The following is a 26,951-nucleotide window of genomic DNA, read 5'->3' as shown; positions in this document are numbered from 1 at the left end:
GTACACTACATATATTTTTCATATATCTTGTAATTACCTTGTGAATGACCCAGTTATATTTCATCCTACCTTTTTATGTTAAAAGTGTTCACTTGAACAGAAAATTTTTACAAATACTGCCCTTTTAATACTATATGCAAACCTATATGTGAATTACATTTTAAAAATAAATTTATCTTTTATTATACTGGGCTGGTAGTGACATTAAAATTATTCTACAATTCCTAAGAATACTTATTAGATCAGTACAGATTATCCAATTAGATCACTGAGACCTAACTACACAGAAGTCATAAAGTAGCTTCCCAGACATAACTTGTTACTCTACCATCTAGCTGCAGAATCATGTTACACAGGTAAGAGATAGCAAATGTTTTCACTATTTCTACAGGATAATGCAAAAAGAAGTACAACCATCCATCCACACCTCCCTTTCAGAAAAGAGTCAACAGATAATTCAAAGTGTTACTAGTCTTTATTGGCTACTTGCTTATAATAAAATTACAACTATTAAAGTAGCAAAACAGAGGTAGGTGGCAAAGAAATATACAGAGGGATGCAGTGACTAAAAGAAAAGACCGAACAAAAACTTAATATACCAGCGTAAACAAATGTATTCTAGAATAAAATCTAGGAGATACCATAGATCTAATCCTGAAATTAAATGTGAATATTCATGAATATATTTATTTAGATTGCCTCAATTATTTCATTATATGTAGCATTTATGTCGTGTCTATTCAAAAAAGGAATTAAGGGGCGCCTGGGTGGCTCGGTCGTTAAGTGTCTGCCTTCGGCTCAGGTCATGGTCCCAGGGTCCTGAGATCGAGCCCCATATTGGGTTCCCTGCTCCGCGGGAAGCCTGCTTCTCCTCTCCCACTCCCCCTGCTTGTGTTCCCTCTCTCGCTGTGTCTCTGTCAAATAAATAAACTCTAAAAAAAAAAGGAATTGAGACATACTTGTAATTACATTAAATCATGTGATAATTCACGGTTTGTACAAGAACCTTTGATATCCCGAAATTGCTTACTAGTGAACACCTAACACAGCAGGTCTACGACTGTTTCTTTAAGTGATCTGATCAAGTAAAACATCATTCTGCAAATGCTACTCTATTCTACAGCCAAAAAGCTGTAAGCAAGAAAAGTGCCTTAAGTTATTCTATTAGTGTGCTAGGGCCGCATCACAAATGCCACGGGCTGGGTGGCTTAAACAACAGAAACTTCATTCCTCACAGTTCTGGAGTCTAAGATCAAGGTGTCAGTAGATTTAGTTTCTTTTGAAGCAAGAAGACGGCCTTGGCTTGCAGATGGCTGCCTTCTCGTTGTGTCCTCACATCGTCGGTCTGTGTGCATGCAAACCCCTGGTGTCTATCTGTCCAAATATCCTCCTCTTATAAGGAGACAATTCACACTGGATTAGGGCCTACTCTAAGAGCCTCATTTTACATAATCACCTCTTTAAACACCTATCTCCACATTCAATCACAATTTGAGATACTAAGGATTAAGGCTTCCACATACAAAGGGCTTGGACACAGGGGGACAGAATTCAGCTCCTACCAGTGCCCTTTATTGACAATTCAATTAAAACGATACCCTACATGGTTGTCGTCTCTAAATTATTTTATTATAAATGCCCCCCCCCCCCGTGTTCTTTCAAATGATTTCACTATATTGGCAGAAATGTACACAAATGAGTATTTTCATGAAACTCTAATATCTTACAGTTGATTTGAAATACCAGATGAATTATCTCACAAAATCGTGAAGCCCCAACCTATGACCTCCCTAACATAATGTTATTTATGTTAAGTCTGTTGCACAATGAATATTTTTATGTATTTACAGTACACACTTAATGTCTAAAATGCAATTGAATTAATAACTAATCCTGAACATTCAAAATATATACATCAAACTAATAAATTTTAATTGGCATTTTTAGAAGTGTATAGTATAAGAAGGTTAATGGGAGCCTTTGAAAATGCTTTCTGCTTGTTAGAGCAGATGAATTTGAAATTTCAAACACTATACATTTCCAGGTGGCAGCCACCTGGAAATGAAGTGTTCTAAGTGCTCACAGTAGGTGAATAAAAGATAAACATTTGGTATTTAGTAAACCATTTATCATAAAATGTTGGAAAGTCACAAGGCACTGGAATTGGAGATGTATCTGAGTAGACAAATATCTGGGTCAGACCAAGGAGTTACTAACTAAAAGCAAACAAACAGTCTTAAAAGCAGAGATGTCAATAAAATGGAGGACAAATATCAAATGTAAGATATCAAAGAAAATGCTCCCAAAAGCTGAACATGTGGAAATGGGGACACCTGGGTGGCTCATTCGGTTAAGTGTCTGCCTTCGGCTCAGGTCATGATCCCAAGGTCTTGGGATCGAGTCCCGCATCAGGCTCCCTGCTCAGGGGGGAGTCCGCTTCTCCCTCTCCCCCTACTCCTATTCTTTCTCTCACTCTCTCGTGTGTGCACTCTCTCTCCCTCAAATAAATAAAATCTTTAAAACATTTTTTAAAAATTTAAAAAATAAACATGTGGAAATGGAAAAAAGTGAACAACATTAGAAATGCGGAATCAGGGCGCCTGGGTGGCTCAGTTGGTTAAGCGACTGCCTTCGGCTCAGGTCGTGATCCTGGAGTCCTAGGATCGAGTCCCACATCGGACTCCCTGCTCAGCGGGGAGTCTGCTTCTCCCTCTGACCCTCCCCTCTCTCATGCTCTCTCTGTCTCATTCTCGCTTTCTCAAATAAATAAATAAAATCTTTAAAAAAAGAAATGCGGAATCATTAAATGCACTCTGACAATACCCTGAAGGCAGCCCATTCTCTAGAAGTGAATTCCATCTCCAGCAGTTCCAGGAATAGTCTCTACTCTAGACTCTGAGTTCTTAGATAGTGGTCGAAGATTTTCTGGAAAAACATATGAATTTATCCTTAAGGAAAGAGTAGAGCACACTGAAACTCCCTGGAACAACCAGGAAAAAAGCACTAGAGGGAAGGTGACATTTACTATAAGTTGCTCGATGAAGGAGGGAATGAGGCAACATTCTAGGCCACTTCCCATAGACTAAACTTAGAATCTACCACACGACTCGCAGCTGACGTGCTGAAGGCTGTGAAGAGACAAGGCGAATGAGAAGAGGAAAATCAAAAGAAAGGGTGTTAGGAAGGATTTTCTCAAGTAAATAAAACTTGGGAAGGAGCGGTTATGGGTGTAGGAATTAAGAGCCGCATTTTATGGCACGCTGTGATCTATGCGCGTGGTGTGGCCGAAGATGGCAAGTTCGCTGTTGGATACACAAGTGTGGAGCTTAGAAGGGAAGACTGGGGTGCAAATTTGTAAGTCATTAGCGGAATGATGGTATGTAAGCCCTTGGAAACTGAAGAGATCACCTAAGGAGTTATGGGAAGAAAGGAAAAGAAGAGCTCTGTATTAGGCTAATAACACTGGCTGCAACAAAGCTGCATCGAAGGAGAGGAGGAAGTAAAGGATCCTGAGAATGTAAGAGGAGCCAGTTAGGACAGGAGCCAGATGCCAGTGCAGTCATCTGGGTTGCCACCAAGACACAGAAACTAAACCTTGGACCAGCAGCAAGACAAGAGCACAGTTTCTGACACTGAGTAATCACACAACACCTGCTTATCAAATGAAGAAGTGAGTTACAGACTGGACTTGCATGGCATTTCTAGAATTTAGACTATCTAGGGAAGAAGAGAAATATATGGCAGAGATCCAAGAACCCTAAAAGAGACAGGGCTGAACAAGGTGACATTATAAACTTACCTTGGTTTTACTTTAATACACTCCCCAAACCCCCACAGTTTTGTCATATTTTCTGCTCATTAATAAAAAACCATTCCAAGTTAATAATGAAGCTGGTTATTGTGAAATAATCAATAAAACTTTCACAGATTAGAGTCCATTAACTTCAAATGTGTAGACAAGAGAACAATGTATTCAACCCTTCAAAGACCGGAAAAAAAAAAAAAAAAGGAAGAAATATTGCAATGGTATATAGAAATACAATAATGACCCAAAATATTTTCACTGAAATACAACAGAAAAGCTGTAAGCCACTATCTCTTGGAAAAGCAGCAGCCCTAATGAAGTAGATTTTTGAAAATTGTCATACGGGTAAGCTCATTAGTTGCGATGAAAGATCCCCCTGCTGATCCATGAGGACTTAATGGCCAGGATTTTGTTATGTCTCAAAAACAAAGGTGCTTTTTAATTCATATGATAGCTCACCGAGGAGACTTCAAATATGGAAACTTTTAAATGATGATATATAATATAAAAGCACTGAAATTTTCCAAAGCAAACATAGACTTCATCCAAAACTATTACATTCATTCCGCTAAAATCTCGTTCATTATTAATAATAGGGTAATAAAATCACATGAAGAAATTATGCTCGACAATCACCTACACTATATAAAAATATCTATATCCATCTATACCCGTGTATATCTATCTATATATCTATCTATATCTATATTTATATATATATATAATATATATATCTCGATGATGGCTTTTTTGTTTCAAATATTTAGTTGGCTGCTTCCAGTGAAACACATTCATGCTATCTGCAGATCTATACACATATGCATGCCTCTGCTCTAATAGATGGAAATGAAAAACCTCCAAGGCCCTAGAATGCCCTGGTAGAAACATTAAAAAAGAAAACAAACAGAAGTATCTAATTACCAAGCTACAACTCTTCAAGCCCTTATCAAAGTTAGTTTTCAAAAGCAAAATAATACTTATACAGAATTTTAAGTACAATCAAGTAAGTCAAAATAGATAAATGATATTTTAAAAACTTAATTTAGAGCACCACTGCTGGAAAATAAATTCTATACTAAAATGTACATCTGAAAGAGAAGTATGTTCCAGCTCACTGTTCAATTTTAGAACCAGGAGGAAAGGATGGTGAAGTGGTCAGGAATGCAAACTGTTATTATCATAAAATGCTTGCACGGATTTAATTCTTCCCAAAGACCTAATGTTGATATAAGCTATAGCTCTACTCAGCTAATCTTTTCTCCAGAAAAAGAACTCTCTCTATATTTCACGGCATTATGCACAACTTTTTCATCTACTATTCTTTTACTTATCATGCTTACCATTCATCACTTTCAATTCTCTTCTGGCCTGTTTACTTAATTTTTATTTCAAAATTTCCAAAATCTCATTTTAGGGAAGTTACCTTCCCTGAATTAATGAATCAATCACTTAAAAGCATTTTGAATATCACTGAGTTATTTTTAATATTTTTTTTTCCTCCATGTACTTTTGCCCTATCTCATTGTTTAATATAAGAGAATAATTATTTTCCCTTCTTAAATTCCATTAAAACACTTACACCCATATGTATATATATATATATACATATGGTCATTATCTTCTTATACCAAGGACATTCTTAGGTAGCACAAGGACAAAGTAAGTAATTCCAACATCATTACAACATTAGCATGCAGGAGCAAAAAGTGAAGTAAAAAGCTTATTTTTGGTCTTAAAAATCCAGACTAATTTCTAACTCTCCTCCACCCCCCACCACCTCAACAGGCTGTATGAGATATGTACTTCGAAGAAACATACATCTCAGGAAAAACTGTCAAAGAACATCTCATCCAATCACATTACCACTCTGCAGATAGAGTGTTACAAGAAGAAGTTTTACAGAAGAAACAAAGGGAGTAGAAAATGACAAAGGTGACTTTTTTTTAAGAAGGAATATTCACTGAAATGGAGGGGGGTGAAGTTATTCTTAAGTTGACAAATTCCAATTTTAGGAAGACAATAAACAACAAACAACACAAAAATAGTCTGACATTTCTAATGACCAGTTTTCAACACAATGACAATACAGGTATCTTGCCATTTGGAATGAGTTGTCTTCCAAGAAGTATGTATGCATATATTCATAGAAATGCGTATTCATAAATTGGTGGTTGAAGCAAGTAAAATTTTTTCATAGAATAGGCTATATAAATAAAAACTGGATTCTTCAAGTGGTCAAAATCTGCACTTAAATCATATTATAACCAACTATTAATAACAGGTCCTATCCTATCCTGACCCTTTGCAACCTGAGCTAAACCCAGTGGGGACAGAAGTAGGTGAGACATCCGGGCATTAGAAAGGACTGAAGGGAATTTCTGGCAGTTTGGCCTCTACTAAGACAAAGAATGCAGTCTCTACCTTCAGTGTGGGTAGAGACAGATTTAGAACTTAGGCCAACTGGGGACACTGATTACTGGGGCTTGGCCCAGACACAATGATTATCCCCAAGTGAAGGACACTGACTCAAGTGAGGGTTACCATGGCTACAGTGGAGGCAGCTGAGCAGCAGAGGGTGGGGCTGGGCAGGTATTCATAAGGCTTAACTACATAACTACATATTTTTTATATTTTTATAAACATATTTAAAACACTGTGGCAAAGTAGCAAGTTTGTTCAAATAAAAGGCATTTTCTGTCTTGACGTACTAAATGAAGACTCAGAGCAGTGAAATGTTTTCTATAAAAGCACAAACCTTTACTGGCTTTGTCTAAATGTTCCAAATCATCCACAAAATTCAGGATATCAGGGTACTTCTCTTCACATACTTCCACCAGAAAATGAAGTAGTGTTGTTTTCTGATCTGCTGATTTTGTGTCCTTTAGCTAGATAGGAGAGGGAGAAAAAAAACAGTAAAAAATATTTTGGTAATCTGCCTACTTACCTAATGTCAATACTGTATTTTGTAGGTAAGAAGTAAATGAATTGTAAAATTAGTTCATTCTATTTTTGAATTGCAAATGTTTAAGTACTTGAAAAGCTACTCTTTAAGTATTGTTGTTTGAAGTCATTAACATTTGTTGAAAAGTATAAGCTTAATCCAATCTATTATGCAACATTTTATGGGAAAAAATACATGATAAACACTTAGGAGAAGAGAATAACCTGAAAGTCTATATAATAATAGTACTTAAAACAATCCCAGGCATCTGTTCCTTTTTAAAAATTTTTTTTTTTAATTTGGCACATATTTATGGAATGCCTACTAGGTGATGTAGGAGTCAGAGATGCAGTAATAAATAAGACACAGAATTGTTCCTCAAGAAGCTGTTTAGTGGGGGGAAATACACACACACACACACACGTACATTTACCATGGTGTGACAAACAGAATAAAAATAATAACAAAGTAAGCCTCAGAGCACAGGACATCTGGAACACTGGTAGACAGGAAGTTGTATGGATTAGGGAAGGGAAGAATATTCAAAAGTGCCATACCATGAGCAGATGGAGCAATACTTGAAAAAGGCCACACTTGAGGAAGAAAACACCACATTTGAGGAGTCTGAGTGACTCAGAAAAAGAAGTGTTGAGGAGGACAATAGAGAGAGTAGACAGATAAAAAGCTGGGAAGACAGGAAAAGACCAGAAAACAGGAGGAAAGGTATGCCATGGATCCCTCAGAATTGGGAGTTTTTAAACTGGGTAAGAGATGATGAGACTGACAGTTTAGAAAGCTCCCTCTAGCACTGTGTGGATAAAAGGCAAAAAGCAAGCAGGGAAAGAACTTAAAAACCTGAAACAACAATCCAGGCAGGAAAAGACAAGGGCCTGACAGAGGGGCCATGGAGACCCAGGTGGTACCATTAATTGAAGTAAACGGAAAGACAGAGAAACAGATTTGGGTGGGGTGCGGAGCGCAGAGAGACTGGTTTCACTTTTGAATGAGTTTGAAGCTTTTAAGTAACATCCAAGTAAAAATGCCCACAAAGGATGTAGATTGATACAGGCGTAGAAAAATGTTTCTCGATCTTTTTCTTTCATTATTGCTGACCAAAGAGCATTTTTAGGTATTTTTTTTCCTAATCATGTGCACCCATGAAATTTTAAAATCATAGGTATCCTGTATATCTGTTCATGTGCTGTATGTGTATCTATGCTTTGTACATAAAAACAGCAAGATACTTTTGCTTCCCAAGAACCAATTTTCTATCCCCTGGGGAGTGGATAAACTGTTGAGCATACCTGGCTAGAACTCAGAGGAGTATAACGGTCTAGGCCCACCAGATTGTGAGCCTTTAGCCCCCAAAGCTCAACAGTTGATCAAACGAACCCAAACAAGTACATAGAATGTATATTTTATATACAAATATATGTCCTAGTTGTAATCCCAGTTCACAAGTTATTTTTTGCATGCTAAAAGCAGTTAGAATCTCTCAGTCTGTTTTCACATATATTGAGAATGTTCATCTGATTTATTAAGCTACCTTTCGATCCATAATTTCCTTCACACTATCATCTTTAATGGATAAGGCCAGAGTAAAAGTTGCAAACTTTCATAAATGTAATAATTTTCTGTTATAATAGAAATTATTAGAATAGAAAATTTCTATTAATAGAAATAATATATAACCAAGACGTAGCATAAAAGCTGTCTTTTGGTTTTGTTTTTATTTTTTAAAGCACCCTAATAGTGAACTCTTCTATCCCCTCTACCCCCGTGACAGCAATGACTGCCTGGGGAATAGCATCCCCTCTGTGGGCTCTCATCTCCCGACTGCCACTAATTACATCTACACCATGCTCCTTTCTTGTGAAACTAGATATGCAGCCTGTATGGAATGTTGATTAGCACAAGCACCATCGACCTCTAGAATTTGTAAAGCCTGGAAGGAGCTTTCCAGACTATATATGATGAAACTAAATAGTCAGCAACTGCTAGGATTAATAGATCAAGAAATCTCTATGATCTAACAACAACCAACTGGATCAATCTTGGTCTTTATTCATGAGCAACAAAAATTCAGAATTAGAATTCTGGAATATAATATAGTTTATAGCATCTATCAGTTTAGTCCACGTTAAGTATACAAGTCAAACAAAGATTCAAGTTATTCAGAGACCATCACAAAGCTAGACAGTAATTCATGGAGGAGGGTGTTGGGCTGGCTGTACTACTGAAAACATTGCCTGGTTAGCAAGTAGAGTATTGACAACAACCTAATATTAAAAAGTAGATCTACTGAATAGTAAATGGAAGCAAAATTCTCCCATCCTTTCAGAATTTGTATGTAACAGCTGTAAGACAAAAAGAAAAATCAAATTTCCAAATAAATAAGTTTCAAAGTAAACCTAATAAATGAGAAGTAGTTCAGATAAGAAACAAAGATAGCAACCAATTGTTGATAACATAGGTGTCTCATTCACAAACTGCTATGTGGCTTTAAATTCCAGGGTGGAGAATCTTCATTCAAGTCCTAATATTCTCAGGAATAAGTACACAAAGGTATTCTTCCTGCCCCAATTACTCTATTCCCTCCCTTCTTCCCCCCAAATCACTTTACAAGAAAGAATGAAGAAAAGGTCACCCTCTAAAAGCATGAATGCACAACAAAATATTTATCAACGTCTTTATCTACTTGCTCAATTTTTTTTACCACTTTTTGAGAAATGTGAACAAAAAGGGCACATTCTATTTCCACTAATTACTCATATTATATATAATCAGCAACTGAGCTAGAAGAATATGGAAAGCTTGGGGGATGGTGCTAATTTTGTTGAAGGGAAATAACAGTTCACTTGAGCACACTTCTTAACGCTAACTCTTGGAAAGAAAACGAAGCTAAAATATTTGCTTTAAAAATTTGTTTAGATTTGGGGCGCCTGGGTGGCTCAGTCATTAAGAGTCTGCCTTCAGCTCAGGTCATGATCCCAGGGTCCTGGGATTGAGCCCCACATTGGGCTCCCTGCTCAGTGGGAAGTCTGCTTCTCCCTCTCCCACTCCCCCTGCTTGTGTTCCCTCTCTTGCTGTCTCTCTAAATAATCTTTAAAAAAATAAAATAAAAATTTGTTTAGGTTTAAAAAATATGCTTTATTTAAATTTTAACAGACACTGTTTGACAGGCTCCCTTTTGTTTTATTGCCAAGAGATGTATCTTGCTGGTGAGTAATCATGGCTGTTAAGGAGAATTTCTTATTTGTATATTGTTTCTTTGAGGTACATTTAATGCAGCATGGATGTCAAATAAACAAAAAGATAGATGGAGTTTCTTCAACTGCTCTGTTCATTCCAGACAAAATAATGTTAAAAGAAGATCCTGTAATAAATCATGGCCTAGTTGTCACTCTGGAGTAGAATTCCCTTGTAGCTACAATGCAATGTTTTGAAATATTTTTAAGCTATTCAGCACAAATTTGGATGACATTTAAAGGATATTCCATTGTTTTAATCACAAGGAAAATTCGTAAAATATGAGTAAATTTTTGGTGATCCTTAGAATTCAAAGGCCCCTTACTCTTTGACCAATGACACTTAAATCATAAGAATATTGCCGAATTAGTAACTCTGCTTCCATTATTGTGTTTCTATTATCTAAGTATGTATCAAAACAGCACGGACACTCTAGCTATTGCAGACATTGCTGAACATCATAAAATGACAAAATTATGAGAATCTGTAATTGCTCCATGAACATTCTAGAAGACCCTAACTTGTGAATGGCATGAATACCATTAATATTGATAATGATTAATATTAATAATCAAATTAATTTTTAATTATGAATATTAGTAATAGTCAATATTAACACCATTAACACTAATACCATTGATATTATTATAGCCACAGCTCTTATGTGGCACTTATCCTGAGACCAGGAGTAGCCATATATTTAGTGCTTAAAACACACAATATCTTTATGAGGAACTGGTATTATATGCATAACTAAGGAAGAGAAAGATTTGAGAGGTCATGCAGCATACTCCAGATCATATAGCAACTAACTGGTAAAGTCAAGGTTTAAACCCATGTCTGCGTGAATCCAAAGTTCATAACCTCACTACAAAATACAGTTCCTCTACAAAAATCTTGAGATTATTATGTGTCAAAAGAAACAAATTTCTCAAAACCACAGTGGACAAAAATGGTAGTAAGACAACAAAAGAACATCAGTGCAATTTAAAATACTGAAGCCCTATAACCTGCTAATTCTAGCCTGGAAAGCCTCTAAGAACAGATACCTTCTCCCCTGAGGTCATCTCTAGTTCTGAGAGCATGACATTCTTTCTAGTGTTTTATCCATAAATATAATAAAATGCCACCTGAATCTTATCACTCAAACAGCAAGCCTTTCAACATTGCTAGATTAGTGCTGACAAAATATTATATGAATATGGGTAGATGAAAAGACAGCTGTTAAGTTTAACCTTTAAAAGACTTGAACAAGTATATGTACTAACATCATATTCCATCTTAAATACTATGCAGAATAAAGTGATTTGTGTACATATGAAATAGTATCTCTAAATTTAAGTTAAAGGTATTCACATAAAAATAGATGTGTTAACACATACTGTCAAAGAATATATATATATATTTTTTGAAGATTTTTATTTATCTGACAGAGAGAGACACAGCGAGAGAGGGAACACAAGCAGGGGGAGTGGGGGAGGGAGAAGCAGGCTCCCCGCTGAGCAGGGAGCCCGATGCGGAGCTCGATCCCGGGACCCTGGGATCATGATCTGAGTCAAAGGCAGACGCTTAACTGACTGAGCCACCCAGGTGCCCAAAGAATATATATTTTCTCAGACAGAAGGTCAATGTGCCAGTAAAAACTCACTAGTGAAAACCACAATTATACAATGAATAATGTTTTTGATATGTGTAAACACATTAAGAAAATAATCGACATGCTGATTAAATTTTTTAAAAAGATTGGTTATCTCTCTACAATGGAAATAAAAATCTTAATTTAAATAAAATGCTTCACATCATCTATGTCTCCACCATAACTATTAATACCAATAATAAAACTTTCATAATGATTTTCAAGATAGGTGGAGATCAATTGATATTAGGTAAAAAAAGATACTAGACAATTTGTGATGTTCATATATAAAAATAATTTATATTGTGTAATTTTCATTTTAAAGTGAGAGTTGAAACATTATTAAATAAGCAAGAAAATGCTTTATATAATATGGATTCCTATAATTATAAGCTGATTTCTTCCATATCCCCCCTCAACTTTCCCTGAATTATGTTTTAAATTTATTTCTCTTGGATTTTAGTGAACATAGAAACTGCAGTGGTAAAAGCATTTTTGCCCTGCAGTAAAAATGTTAGATTACATTATCTACTGTATCATTCAATGTTATTTATTTATACAGCCTATTCCACGAGACATTTAAAACAGCTCACTGTTCTTTAGTTAATATAAATGGATCAAATACATTAATTTTAAAATAAATGTTTTACCTTTTATTTTTTAAACATTTTTTTTAAAGCAGTTTCAGCTTTACATGAGCAGAAAACAACAGGGTTCTCATATACCTTCTCCTCCACACCAGTTCCCCTATTAGTAACATTTTACATTAGGTGTGGTACACATCACAACTGATGTGCTGGTATTGATGCATCATCACGAACTTAAGATCCACTGTTTACATTAGGGTTTACTCTGCATTTACAGCTGTATGGGTTTTGAAGAAGGAATAATATCATGTATCTACCATTACCCTGTCATACAGAATAGTTTCACCCCAAATTCACTGTGCTCTACCTATTCCTCTCTTTCTTACCTTCCCAACACAACCCCTCGCAACCATGGATCTTTTTACTGTCTCTATAATTTTCTTTCTTCCAAAAAGCCAATGGTTAAAATCATCTAGTATGTAGTCTTTTCAAATTGGCTTCTTTCACTTCATAGGCATTTAAGGTTCCTCCAAGTCTTTTCTTGGCTTAGGAGATCATTTATTTTTATTACTGAATAATATTCTATTGTATGGAGGCATCAGAGTTTATTCATTCACCTACTGAAAGACATCCTGGTTGTTTCCAAAGTTTGACAATTAAAAATAAGCTGCTATAAACACTTTTGTGTAGGTTTTCAACTCCTTTGAGTAAGAGTGTGATCACTAAATCCTATGTTAAATATATGTTTAACATGGAGCGCCTGGGTGGTGAAGTCGGTCAAGTATCTGACTCTTAGTTTCAGCTCAGGTTGTGATTACACGGTCATGAGACTGAGCCCTGCATCAGGCTCTGTGCTCAGCGTGGAGTCTGTTTGAAATTCTCTCTCCCTCTCCCTCTGCCCCTCCTACTCATGCTCTCTCTCTAAAATAAGTAAGTCTTTAAAAAATATATATATATGTTTAACTTGGTACCTGCCAGTCTTCCAACGTAGACCTACCATTTTGCATTCCCTTCAGTAATGTATGAGAGTTCCTATTGTACTACATCTTTGCCAGGATTTGGTCTTGGCCAGTGTTTCAGATTTTAGCCATTCTAATAGGTGTGTAGTGTTATCTCATTGTTTTAGCTTGTAATTATTGACATATGAAGTTGATTATCTCTTCATATATTTACTTGCCATTTGTAAATCTTCTTTGGTGATGTGTCTGGTCAGGTCTTTTGACCATTTCTTGTTTTCTTGTTGCTGAGTTTCAAGAGTTATTTGTATATTTTTGGATATAAGTCCTTTATCAGATAGGTATTTTACAAAGATTTTCTCCCAGTCTGTGGTTTGTCTTCTATCTTAACAGTGTTTTTATTGCAGAGCAGAAGTTTTTAATTCTAATGAAATCCAACTTAGCAATAGTTTTCATTCAAGGATCATGCTTTTGGTATCCTATCTAAAAAGTCACTGCCAAACCTGAGGTCACTTAGATTTTCTCTTCTCTTCTAAAAATTGTAGTTTGCATTTTACATTTAGGCCTATGTCCATTTCGAGTTAATTTTTATTTAAGACCTGAGGTCTATATGTAGATACATTTTATTTTGCATGTTTATGTGCACTGGTTCCAACACCACTTCTTCAAAAGATTATTATTTCTCAATTGAATTACCTTTGCTTCTTTTTTAAAGATTTGATTGTATTTATGTGGAGTTATTTCTGAGCTCTCTATTCTGTTCTATTGATCTACTTTTTTAACCAATACAACAATGTTTTGATTACTGCAGTTTTATAAGTCTTCAAGTCCAGTAGTATCAGTCCTCCAACTCTGTTCTTCTTCAGTGTCATGCTGGCTATTCTGGGTCTTTTACATATCCATATAACCTTTAGAATCAGCTTGTTAATATTCACAAAATAATTCACTGGGATTTTGATTAGGATTGCATTGCATCTATAGATCAAGTAGGGAAGAAGAAACATCTTATTCTTTTCCATTAACCTGGAATATCTACTTATTAGATCTTTTTCAATTTCTTTCATGAAAGTTCTATATTTTTTCTCATAAGAATCTTGTTCATATTTTAGTATTACGCTTTTGTGTTCTAACATAAATGATACTGGTTTTACTTTCAAGTTCCAATTGTTCATTGCTGGTATTTGGAAAGTGATTAACTTTTTTTTATGTCAATCTTATATCCTGAAACTTTGCTATGATCATTTACTAGTTTCAGGAAGTATTTTTTTTTTCTTTTTGGTTAATTCAGGGGGATTTTCTATGTAGGCAATCATTTCACCTCTGATCAAAGACACTTTTATTTATTCCTTCTCAATCTAAATATCTTTTATTTCATTTTCTTGTCTTACTGCATTAGCTAGGACTTCCAATACAATGTTGAATAAGAATGGTGAGCAGGAACAGCCTTTCCTTTTTCCCAATTGAAGAGGGAAAACATTCAGTTTCTTACCATTAGGAATGATGCTAGCTGTAGTGTTTGTAGATATTCCTTATCAACTTGAGGAAATCCCCCTGTATTTTGCATGAATGGATGTTGGATATTACCAAATGCCTTTTCTACATCTATTAATATGATCAAATGATTTTTCTTATTTAGCCTGTGGATGTAATGGATTCTGTTAAGTGATTTTCAAATGTTTAACCAGCCTCCCATACCTGTAATAAATCACACTTGGTTGTGGTATGTAAATTTTTTTATACATCATTGGTTTTTATAAAATTTTATGAAATTTTATAAAATTTTGCTGAGAATTTCTGCATCTACGTTTATGAGAGATATTGTCCAATAATTTTCCTTTCTTGTAATGTCATTGCCTTTGGTGTGCTCCCATTTTATCATCATATTCCCCCACCTCTGCCACCTAAGAACAAATGTTCATAAATGCAACTATAATTATAGAGATAATAATGCTGCATGTTTTGCCTCTATCCCAAAAACACAAGAGCAATGCAGACCCTTGACAAAGAAGAGGTAAACAGTAAGTTCCTCCAGGAATGGAGCATCTTACTCAATTTTTGATTTTTCATTTTTAAAATGTATAAAAACAGGAGACTAGACTAAAACAGGGATAGTTGGAAAGATTCATCTTGGGTGCTGCCTCTAATGGATAGTAGCTGTAAGTATGGTGTTAAGGACAATGCTGAGGCTGTGTGTTGGGGGTAAAGGAAGTTTGATAGATTAGCTAGGCTTTCTATGAGAATGGTGAGATAATAACTCACAGTGTATTTGCTGTTCACAAGCAAAGACACTCTAATTCTAGTGAAAGAATAATTTCAAGTTACAATGCTTAATAGCAATTAAAAAAAGGTAATGTGAATAAAATTTATCAAAAACATTGCTTAGCAAAACCAATAAAATATTTCTTGGAAAATGCTATAGATTAATTGTGTTAATGAATGAATCAAAGGGGTTAAGAATCCTAAGTAGTTTCACATTACTTTGGAAGTCAGTATTTCAGTGACTTAATTGGCTGGATAAGAATGGCATTTGTTATCTGCAAGTCTTTGGCCAAAAATTGCTTTACTTTCAAAGGGTGCCAAAATTCACTGGTGTGATTTTGCCAATCCAATAAAGAATAAAAACCTCTCTAAAATCCTTCTAAAACACAATGCAGATGGAACAATGGGTTTGTTTGGCAGGGGTCTTTCTTCAAAATAACTTCATAGAGTGAAGGAAAAGTGATATATGAGAAGTAAATTTCACAAAAGAAGCTTCACAGTATTACCCTATATGGCAATAACAAGTGACAGGCAGAGGTATTTGTCTCCTGCTTTTTATAATGACTGAAACTCTACCTGTACAAGACAGAGCCCTGCAAAATAACTCAGGACACTGGCCATCAGCTTATTTCAGTTCCGCTGTGTGCCTGAGATTCACACTCCACTCACTACTTCATTTTCAGAGTAGTGCTCAGCTTGGCATGAAAAAAAGCAGCAGTTTTTGGAAATATTTTCACCATTCATCCTTAAGTGAAGACGAGTTGTTTCTTTTTTGTTTTTTGTTCTTGTGTTGGTTGGGTTTTGCTTCTGTATGTTTGTTTGTTGGCTGGTTTCACACCACCAATCAGGGATTTTCCATTCTGGGATAAAGAAGTAGGGCAGAAGACAAAGTGATTCTCAGTTCAGTTTGTGCATTAAAATTACCTGGGGGACCTTTAAAAAGCCACTAATCAAGATCCACACCCATACATGCTCAAGTAATGGATCCAATGTGGAGATGACACATCAGTATTTCTTCAAGGGTAATACAGGTTGATAATCAAGGTACTACAAGAAGAGCTGTTCATAACTTCAAGAAATCACTCACTGGAGTTGGTGGGGGGCATTAAACAAAAAGGAAATTAAACAGTTTTGTTTTTTGTTTTTTTTTCCCTTTAAAAATCTTCTCCACGGGTGCCTGGGTGGCTCAGTTGGTAAAGCAGCCGGCTCTTGATTTCAGCTCAAATCTTGATCTCAGGGTCCTGGGATAGAACCCCCGTTGGGCTCTCTGTTCAGCGGGGAGCCTGCTTCAGGATTCTCTCTCCCCCTCTGCTTCTCCCCCCAACTCGCTCAAGTCCCCCCACCCTCTCTCTCTCTAAAATAAATAAATCTTTAAAAAAGAAAGAAAGAAAGAAAGAAAGAAGATAAAAATCTTCTCCATCACAGCTTTGGGCAGCTTTATTCTACTTTTGGTTAGCCTGCACTTGTAAAAAGAATATATAGGCAATCAGATAAAAATTTCATGCACTTCAATGAACAACAACAAAATCTTTTAAATGGACAAAAAATCAAAATCAAGAGAGGACACAAAAACAAATCTTGCCTCCCACTGCCTACCTTTTTAATACCTAACTTCTAACTCCTTCACATCCCCATTACTACATATCCTTTGATGAATTCATCTTTGAGATGAACTCACTGCGTGGTCTACTGCCACAGAGAATAGAAAAGTTTCCTACAAAGTGATTAATACTGATACATTTATAATGGAATCAATAATTACTTGGTTTCTGCAATTTTCCCCCAAAATAGCATCAACACTGGCAAAAGTAAATTATTACAATTTGTAAACTCTTCTAAAATTTATATCTACTATCCCGATACAGCTTACTTAATTACTCAGAACAAAGAGCTACATTTTACAGCTAATCATCCACCTGTGTTGATCAGGATAATTTGTTACTCCAAAATTACCTATCATTAGACATTAGGAAATATTAAACACATGTTACAGCCATGATGTATGGATTGGTAACATTTGCTTTTTAAATTTACAAGTTAATTTGTATTATACTTTATTGTATAATAAACAAACTATATTGTATTATACTCTCATATACTTTAGTATGGTGTTAAACTTTGATGATTGGATCAATTCACTCTTTTGCTAGAATACTGATCTACTTGAAGGAAAAAAAAAAAAAAAAGTCTTTGCCCTACCAACAGGTCTAAGAAAATTAACTTCAACACTAAGCACATACGCATTTTTTCTAGGTGTGCATTTCGGTCAGGCCCTACCATTTACTGACTGAATTTCTAAGGATATGGATTTGCATTTAATCAATAGCAGGTCCTGAAAAAGAGAATATAACCTCCAATTCCATATTATCCAATTCTTATATAAAGTCTAGCAATATCTTTGGAGGACTTTATGAATGACAAGAAGTCCATCCACTCTTTTATATATTCTAAGGTTTATCCTTCTAGATAGTCAAGCCATCAGAAATCAAGGTACTTACACCATTTTACTTAAACTAGGAATAGCATTATGTAACTGCAAAGTACATTTGTATCTTACCATGAGGGTTCTCTTGGAGTGTCAGACCCTAAGAGGCTCTGGTCCACACTTGTAGGGAAAGGAAAGGGGGAGGGGAGGGAGAGCTAGTTCTAAAAGAAAGATCCTAATATAACTGACTCTTTCATTTACTGTTTTAAAGACCATGGCTCAACATCGTATTTTTCTTTTATAACAATGCACATGCAATTTTTCTTGGGAAGTTCACCTTTGGCTAATGAGAGAAACCTCATCTTTAGCTCATGTAAAGTTTCATTACCATGTTTGCATTTCACTGAGTCTCAAACCTAAACACCTATATCTTAATAGATTCTCACTTATGTTTATCTTCTTTCTCATATTTTACTTTTACACTTATGTATCATAGGCCACATCAAATCTTTAGGATAAAAAAGAGCTCACAAAGCTTTCCCTCTGAACTCAGGGATATTGTATTTAGCTATCTCAATTATAAATGTATACAAAGATGTAATATAGCCCCCCAAATTAAACTATAATGTATACAGATTTCACGATTCATGCAATTATTTCTAAACAATGCAAAGTTAACAATTTAATATGAATTTTCATACACTTCTCATACTAGAGCTAAATTTATAAAGGGTATTTAAAAGTAAAGATTTTGAATATAGAATATTAGATGTCATATAATTACCCAGCATGTTTTAACAGATTAAAATATTATCCTGTCTTTCTACTGTCAAATAAATATGGAATTCCTTTTACGGGGGTTTATCATCAAACCAAATGCTTTATACTCAGTGTGAAAATTCAATCACAATTGTCAAAGATCAAGCTGCTACTTCTGATAACAAACATGATGAGCTATCTTGTTCAATATATGCTTTCAACTTGACATGTAGGCTAATAAAAAATACAAAGTTGTAGTATTTATTTTGTTTCTTGCACAACAGAAGGCTTCTAATAGGGATGATCAAAATATCTAGTATCATTGCCTGAAAATACAGTCGACTCTTATCTGGATACAGATTAACTTGTTTACAGATAAACTATAGTAAAATAATAGCAACATGCATTGTCCTTGTAAATTACTATGCATCAGCCACTATGTATCAGTATAAGAGGATGTCTACTTTCAACTGCATAACTAAGAGGCACAACTTTGTGTCCATTTTGTCTATTGCATTGTCATTCACTCAACAGCTATTTATTATTTACTATGCACCAGGCACTGTATCAGGATACTCGACCTCATCGATCAGACCTAATGTCTTGTCAACAGCTCCTCTGCAAGGAAAGCATGAGGAAAGGCATATGGTCAACTCTTTGTGAGTCGACTGGAGATCTGAGATGCAAGCTCTCCAGAGGAACAGACACTTAACACTAAGAAACAAACTCCAGTTGATTTACAGGTGTAAATTTCTCCCTGACCTTGCTCTTCAGCTTGTCTGTCTTCCTTTGCTTCCCTGCTCAGGGAAAGCCTGAATCTGGCAGGTGTGCTTGCCTCCTTGCCCTTTCCTTTCCAAGTTCATTATCACCACATTCTCACAGTTCCCTAGATGCTTCTTAAATGTGTCACTTATCTACCCCAAACCCTTCTGCCACTACCGAAGCTTGTACTTCCACTGTCTCAACATATAGTCACAGTTTCATAATAGACACACACTGTTTCAGAATACTTGCTAAATAATGAAGGCAGCTTCCATCATCCTCGCCATCTATCTTTTCAGCTTGAGTTCCTCAGTCACTTGCTACACGTCCGCCAGTCACCAAGTCTCTCCCAACTATAACCCTCTAGGCCACTGCTGTCCAGGAGAATACTCTACAGTGATGGAAATGTGCTATATTTATGCTGCCAACACATATGGACACTTACTCAGCTGAAATGTGGCAAGGGTGACTGAGCTCTTTCCTAATTTTATTGAAATTTTAATTAATTTACATGTGAACAGCCCCACGTGGCTCATGGTACCAGGACTGGACAGTGCAGCTCACCTTTCTTCCATACTGCTATTAGAATTACATTGCTATGGGACATCTCTGAGACTATCACTTGAATTAAAGAACTAACATGTCTCTGTTAATCTTCACCATCAGGTGTGCCGCTGGAGGTGCTTTTCAGTCTAGACCAATTTACTATTTCCATTTTCTGCACGCCTCTCCCGTCTAAGCTTCCGATCATTTGGTGGACTCACATATGCCACGATATGACCCTTCATGCCAATTGATGGCTATTGTCTAGAATGCCTTTCCTTTTCAGGAATATCCACTCATACTTCCAGATCCAGCTCAAATTCCTACTCCTCTCTGAATGCTTAGCTGTCCTCCCTTAACCGAGCTAGACTCTCTCTCACCTCTGTTGCCATAACTTTTTGGATAGAACTCTATTAAAAATTTTAATCATAATGGTTTACATGTGAAAAACAAGGGTTCTGTGTATGCCACATAAATAATTACATCCATTCAATGAGATGATCAGGTCAAGCACTGAGCACAGGGATAGGTAAGCACCCCATAAATGTGCAAAGTTTTCAATACATGTATTATGAATTACAGCCCCCATGCTAGGGATCTTAACTGAATAGATCAGGCTCAGAAAATGAGAGGAAAATAAAAAGATGGAGATGGAGTTAAGCAAACTCACAAGCTGTTGATACCAACAGGAGGCTTTAGGTCGGGAAAACTGCATAAGGAAAGTCATGAAAGCACTGAGAGATCAACTATTCAAGCAAACCCAAGGCTAAAACTGGACTTGTTTCTCACCTTCCCTAAGTGGCAATTGCAACACAGGTCTCCCCAGCTACCTGAAAGTAGAGCGTTCCCATGAAACCTTTCATAATCCAAATGGCGTAAAGCAGAGGAGCAATCACCATTTTGTAAAAGCGGAAATCCTCTTCGGATTTCATTTTGGAAACAGGTGTATGCTAATGTAGGTCTTTTATACAAGTGAAGTTGCGTGAAGTGAACTTCTGGACAGCGGGGAAAACCAGTCATCAAATTCCTTAATCAGGTAGCATAGATGTTAGAGCAGGTCAAGAACAAAAGAAAGCTTTTCGTAGGATGTGTAACGGAGAAGAATTTGTTGTAAGCAGATCAATAAAGCACTATTACTGTGGCCCGCTTCTGAGGAAAAAGCTCTGTTACATAAAACAGTGAATATATTTGTGGTAAGGACATTTAACCTGTGGAAGAATCCAGGAGAAAAAAAAACAAATCTCTAAACTTACTTAATTCTCACATCCTTTAAAATTATATTTAGATAGAAACACTTCAAAATCATCAATGACATCCGAGGCATGTTTATTCCTAATAAAATGATTTTCCCTTTATATAAAGCAGTCTCATTCTTTTCTCCCTTTAGTCAGCTTGCAAAAAGAAAAAAAAAAAAGCAAAGAAATATTTAAATAGTAAAGGTAAAAAATGTAGTGGCAAGCCTAAGCAATTCTCAATATATCTATACCATCATTTGCAGCTACCTGAATTGAATATTAGATTTAAATAATATTTTGATGTTCCATTTCATTAGTTTGGGAAAGCATAGGTTTACAACATAATTCTATTATTAAACAAAATCCTTCCATTGGATTTGCAGATCAGAGAAAATTAATATTTGGATTTAGCTCTGAGGTTGAGTAAATTAGCTCAGTTCACTCTGGGTTTGGGTTCATGGTTTCCTTTAAATTCTTGATAACGAGCACATCAAAATAAAAATATTTAAATAATGTAATCAGGGCTGACATTTCCAAGTAAGTGCTCAGGCAAATATGTGTTTTTAAAAAACGAACTCACTTTACAGAGAGAGCTAAGGTTAAATCCGAAGGTTTGAGCATTCCGGGAGCCCGTGTTCATGTAGTTTCCCATTAGCAACACAAGTTCCAGCAACTTGCAGAAGCTTTTACTCTGCTTTATCTCCTCGCAGGCAGTACTGACAGCCATGATGTCAGGTTTGATGTTGTTCACCTGCTCTTCAAACTGCAGCTTAAAGAGAATAGCACTGAGCCGTGGCCGTAGTCTCTTCACATTGCTCATCTGATTGAAAAGAAAATAACAGATTCCCTTTAAAATGCATGGTATACTTTAGTACTGTATGACTGTGAGTAATCTGGGATGATTTATTGGTATGACAGTGCCGAGGAAGCAATATGTTCCTTCAAACTGATAGCAGGGAGAGAGAAGAGCCCCGCTTGTTTTTGTGAGCAATCAAGAGTCATTCCTCAAAGAAGAAAAATTAACAATTTAGATGCCCAATGGAAAGAAAGCTTTAATTCAATGACAATGGTCCCGTAATCAAGTATATATAACTTCTTAACAGAAACCAAATTTTAAAAAGGTAACAGGGTACAGAAGCAACAAATTACAAAGCATTCCTACCATTAATTTTTGTTCAATATGGAAAATGTGGGGTCATGTTTAAAACATTCAGAAAGGTCTAAAGAGGGTTTGTTTTCTTCAAATAGCAACCGCTGTCCTCAGCAGCCCTGCCGACTAACAGTATGTGTTAGATGGAGTGAAAGTAAATAGGTCCCAATTTGTACTAAATTGACTTTCTTGAGAAACAGCCAAGTTGAAGGACTCCTGACGCACACTAAATTAGCAGGGTCAGTGTTGGGGAACATGGGCGTAGCCAGAGACAGAAGCCACGCAGAGCCACAGGTCCATCCCATGCCAGGTGAACCCTGTTCGGGACTCTGGGTTCCCTTGTTGCGAATGTGGGGGGTTGAAGACTTTAAAAAGAACAAAAAGGCTAGAGTCAGCAAGTTCTTGCCTTGAGCTGACTCCCGTGTGTTCTAGCAAAAGGGAGAAGAGCCATTTAACTGAAGACTGGAGACAAAGGGCATTTAAGCTACGGATTCCTTGTCCAAATATACTAGGGATTTGAGACTTAAAACACCTTGATGAGGCAATAACAGTGAAACTATTGAATTTCAACAACTATTATAAATATCAAAAAGAAGTGAGAAGCAAGGTCAGGGGAAAAAAATAGTGACAGAACACGAGAGGGTTAAAATAGGGAATAGTTGTGTCAGTCACAGACCCTAAAGGAAAAAAGTAAAGGACAATGTCACACAAAGCTTATAGGATTTCTGTTCAGGAGGCACAAGACTATCTGCTCATAATACAATGACCGTTATTTAAAATTAAACAGACCAGACAGAAGCCTGAACTTACTAGAGTCAAAAGGCGGTAACGGACACTCCTTGGCTGAAATGGTACAGCCCCGTGTGCCCATCTAACCACCTCTGAGCAACAGGGGGTGGCTCTCCAGAGATACCTCTGAGAGAACAGTGTCCGGGAGACTGAATCCAGCCAGCGACTGAAAAGTTTCGTAGTAAATAATATAAAGAGATAAATCACATTTAGTGTTCTCCCCAGCCACCTGACAGATTAAACGTTTAAGTGTATACGGCCAAGATGCTAAGAGTTCAACTAATGTAGTTAATGACTCCCCTCTACAAAGAGCTTTAAGAAATATCTTAAAATTCCCGGAGCCCAAGGAATGTCTTCAAATTTGCCTGTCTAGAGGAAACTTTTCTTTTCTTCCTACAAGAAAGTAGAAAGACTGTAAGCTCAAATAAGACTTAAAAACAAAGCAAAAACTAGTAATGGTTCATAGAATAAATATAAAATGTTAGAAAGATAAAATGAAACTCTATTAGAATACCAATTCCTAGTGGGCATGAATCCTTCTGTTTGGACCTCTATGTCCAGCACAAGAAGTAGAATTAAGCAGTGATTACTTCTCATACAGTCATTTCATATGTCTTAAATGTTCCCAAATGGGCTAAATTCCCTACGTTTTTATCCTTAAACGTTGCAAATGGCATTCATATTATATTGGGCCAGTTCTGTAAAATGCTCTATTACATTTAATAGATCCCTTAGAATAGTAAAACAAAGGAGTAATCACCTGAGTACACACAGTTACGGTCATTCAAAAGGTATATGATGCGCCCATGGCATGTTTTTGACCTGTGCCCTCATTCATGATACTTTGTTACTTTGCAGTAAACATGAGAAGTATCCCAGGAAAATATTAGTATTACAAAATATATTACTTTTAACCTACATTAATGTACTTTATGCACAGAGAGAAAAAACTCTGCTTAAATGCTTATATTATACTGCCCCAAAATATGTTAAAGCTTCCCTGATGACAAGCAAACCATATGTAACCGGTATAAAGTAATTAATTTTCCTAGAAAAATATAACCTAGATTTGTATGAGTAATGAGTCTACCTGGCACTGGGGACAGGTACCTTGAAAAGACAGAGTAAGTGTATGATGTAATGCAGAACAAAATGCTATGAGTTCATGAAAAAGCCTGACAAAGCAAAGTCAGGAAAGGAATCCTAAAAAACACATCTTGGAGCAACATCTTTTAAAATTAGACGTCCTTTACATATTGTTTTTCCTTCCAAATTTTAAAAAAATATTTTGACGAATATGAAATAAATTTATTTTAGTGAACAAAATCACTGAGCTGGAAAAGAACGTGAGGGATCACCTGGAGCTCATTAAGGTCTTGAGTCCACTATTGAAGAGCCTACGCTGATCCTCCAGGACACATGACTGTCCCTGTTATTTAAAAACAAAACCAAACCCGTAAAGAACGCTAATGTTCTAAGATCTAAGATCTAGATCTATGATAATCACAGGGTTCTTTTTGTCATTAATCAAATCAGTCTTTTGTCACATAGGATCAAAGAAAAAAGGTTTAAAAATTAGAATTTTTTTTTGTTTTAAATTCCTGAAGGATGTTTCTTTGTCACTTCACAGACTTGCATTCTGTTTGCTTGCTAAGGAACCGCTCATTTGTCTGAGGCTGGATGCAAAAATGGAGCATTATAGTGCTCAAATAATCTTCTCTATGGTAACAGAAAGTCGCAACAGAGGAGGAGGAGGACAAAAAGAGTTAAGAAAGTTTAACTGCAAGATAGCTAATAATTAGAATGCTAAAAGAAATTAGAATTCCTCTTTCACAGAGGTATCCTTTCAATTTATTGTCACGGAGTCTTAGTAATATAAACTCGCATCACAAAACTCTGACAATAATGAACTGTGATCTGAAGATCAATCTAAAGGCATAAAAAAGAAAGTGAAAATACTTTCACTATTGTCTGAAAGCAGGGGGCAGGATTCCTGCAATCTCCCCACCCCATGACCAGAGATGTCCCATGCCCCAATGAGAATACCTTTCAAACAGTGACTGGTGAAAATCAAACCACAAGCAATATCCAGAACGCCAAGGGTAATCTTTATAGACACACTTGGGTTTGTTGGCAATGTGAGTGTTGTCGAAGAGATGAAATGAAACAACTTTAGAGAAGAATGAACCAACAGGTACTGACTGGATGCCCACTCAATACTGTGTGAGTCACCTAAGTCATGAATTCCACCCTTGGATCATCCAAGTCTTTCCATCTGTCTTAAAGGGTAAAAAGTAGTAGTAGTCCCCAGGAAGATGCCATCTTCCATCATCTCATTATGTTTTTCACATGTAACTTTAATGTCATCCATTGTTTTATTGGGAAAAAACAGAAGTAGACATTTTTATACCAACGATGTCTAATACCATATCTGGTTCTCTTTATTTCTTTTATAGATAAGAGATATTCAGAAACTGGCTTATTCAAAACTTGCTGGGACGCCTAGGTGGCTCAGTCAGTTAAGCGTCTGCCTTTGGCTCAGATCATGATCCCAGGGTCCTGGGATCGAGTCCAGCATCAGTCTCCCTGCTCCGCGGGAAGTCTGCTTCTCCCTCTCCCTCTGCCTGTTGCTCCCCCTGCTTGTGCTGTCAAATAAAATCTTAAAAAAAACTTGTTGGGTTCCCCCTACCTTCTTGCCTGCAGACTTGTGTAGGCTTCCCTCAAAAGAAATTTCAGTACGTTCTCCTTATCTTCATTATTCTCCCCTAAAGTCGTTTTAAAACTATTTTAACCATTCATTTAGCTAACACTACAAGTAGCCAACTGATTGAAAAGCCACTCACTTCAGTCTTTAACTGACTGGCCACTCTAAACCTTTACTTCATACACTTTGTACATATATCAGGAATAACAGAATATGATTTCACAAAGGTTTAAGGACTCCTGCGAGGTCACATGCAGGTAGGACACAGCCCTCGAGCTAACTTGCTGCCGATCACATGTGCATGCCACTCAGAGCATCACAGTTTGGAAATTAATAACCCCAACTTAAAAACCATCTGATACTCAAACTACTCCTATGCTTTTCCAGGAGTACGAATGGACTTTAACTGCGCCACAGTAGTTATTAGACAAAACACTATAGAGTTGACCCTGCTGTGAGCACCGCCTGCTACGACTTCGGACTCCTTTCCTTTCCCAGCTACCTCCTGCTGTGCTGAATTTTTAGTATTTTCCAGATTCGTGTTTGTTGTCCCCTTACACTGCACTCTCCACTCATACTTTATTAGCTAGTTCTTCTGTTCTCTGTGGAAGAGGTGCAAGATGCAAGGAGAATGTGAAAGAACAAATGCTTCGTTGTCCGAGACAAGTCTAGAGAAAATGACAAAGGGTTGAGGAAGGAAAGCGACATCCAAGAAAGCAATGTGAATCTATTAACAGAATTAAGACACTTAGAAAAAAGTTTTTAACTTGAATTCTTAAGCTAAACTACATAAAAAATATCTACCCTTTACTATTGGTTGACCACTATTTTCAAGACTTCCAGAATGCTCAGGAAAAAATAGTTCGTTTCATGTCAAGAAATGCATCTAAAGGGGCACATGGGTGGCTCAGTTGGTTGAGCATCCCTCTTGATTAGGGTTTAGGTCATGACCTCAGAGTCTGGAGATAGAGCCCCACATTGGGCTCCACACTCAGCAGGGAGGCTGGTTGAGGTTCTCTCCCTCTGCCCCTTGCCCCGCTCACTCACTTGTGCTAAGATAAAGAAAATCTTAAAAAAAAGAAAGAGAAAGAAAGAAAGAAAGAAAGGAAGGAAAGGAAGGAAAGGAAGGAAAGGAAGGAAAGGAAGGAAAG

General features: G+C 36.5%; 1 protein-coding gene across 1 annotated transcript in view; it reads right to left on the bottom strand.

Annotated features, from left to right (window-relative positions):
• The window catches only part of DIAPH3 (diaphanous related formin 3), a 485,828-nt gene that overhangs the window by 201,966 nt on the left and 256,911 nt on the right, over window positions 1-26,951 (bottom strand). The window contains exons 21-22 of the mRNA XM_035003260.1: window positions 21,738-21,977; window positions 6,561-6,690 (exon numbers count right to left, since the gene is read on the bottom strand). Of these exons, the coding sequence (XP_034859151.1) occupies window positions 6,561-6,690; window positions 21,738-21,977 (370 nt within the window). The remainder of the gene's footprint in view (window positions 1-6,560; window positions 6,691-21,737; window positions 21,978-26,951) is intronic.

Source organism: Mirounga leonina, unplaced genomic scaffold (assembly GCF_011800145.1).
Source record: "Mirounga leonina isolate KUSES-001 unplaced genomic scaffold, KU_Mleo_1.0 Mir_127, whole genome shotgun sequence".
NCBI classification, from domain to species: domain Eukaryota; kingdom Metazoa; phylum Chordata; class Mammalia; order Carnivora; family Phocidae; genus Mirounga; species Mirounga leonina.
Note: the sequence above shows the minus strand (reverse complement) of the source record. Positions and strands in the feature narration are given on the sequence as shown.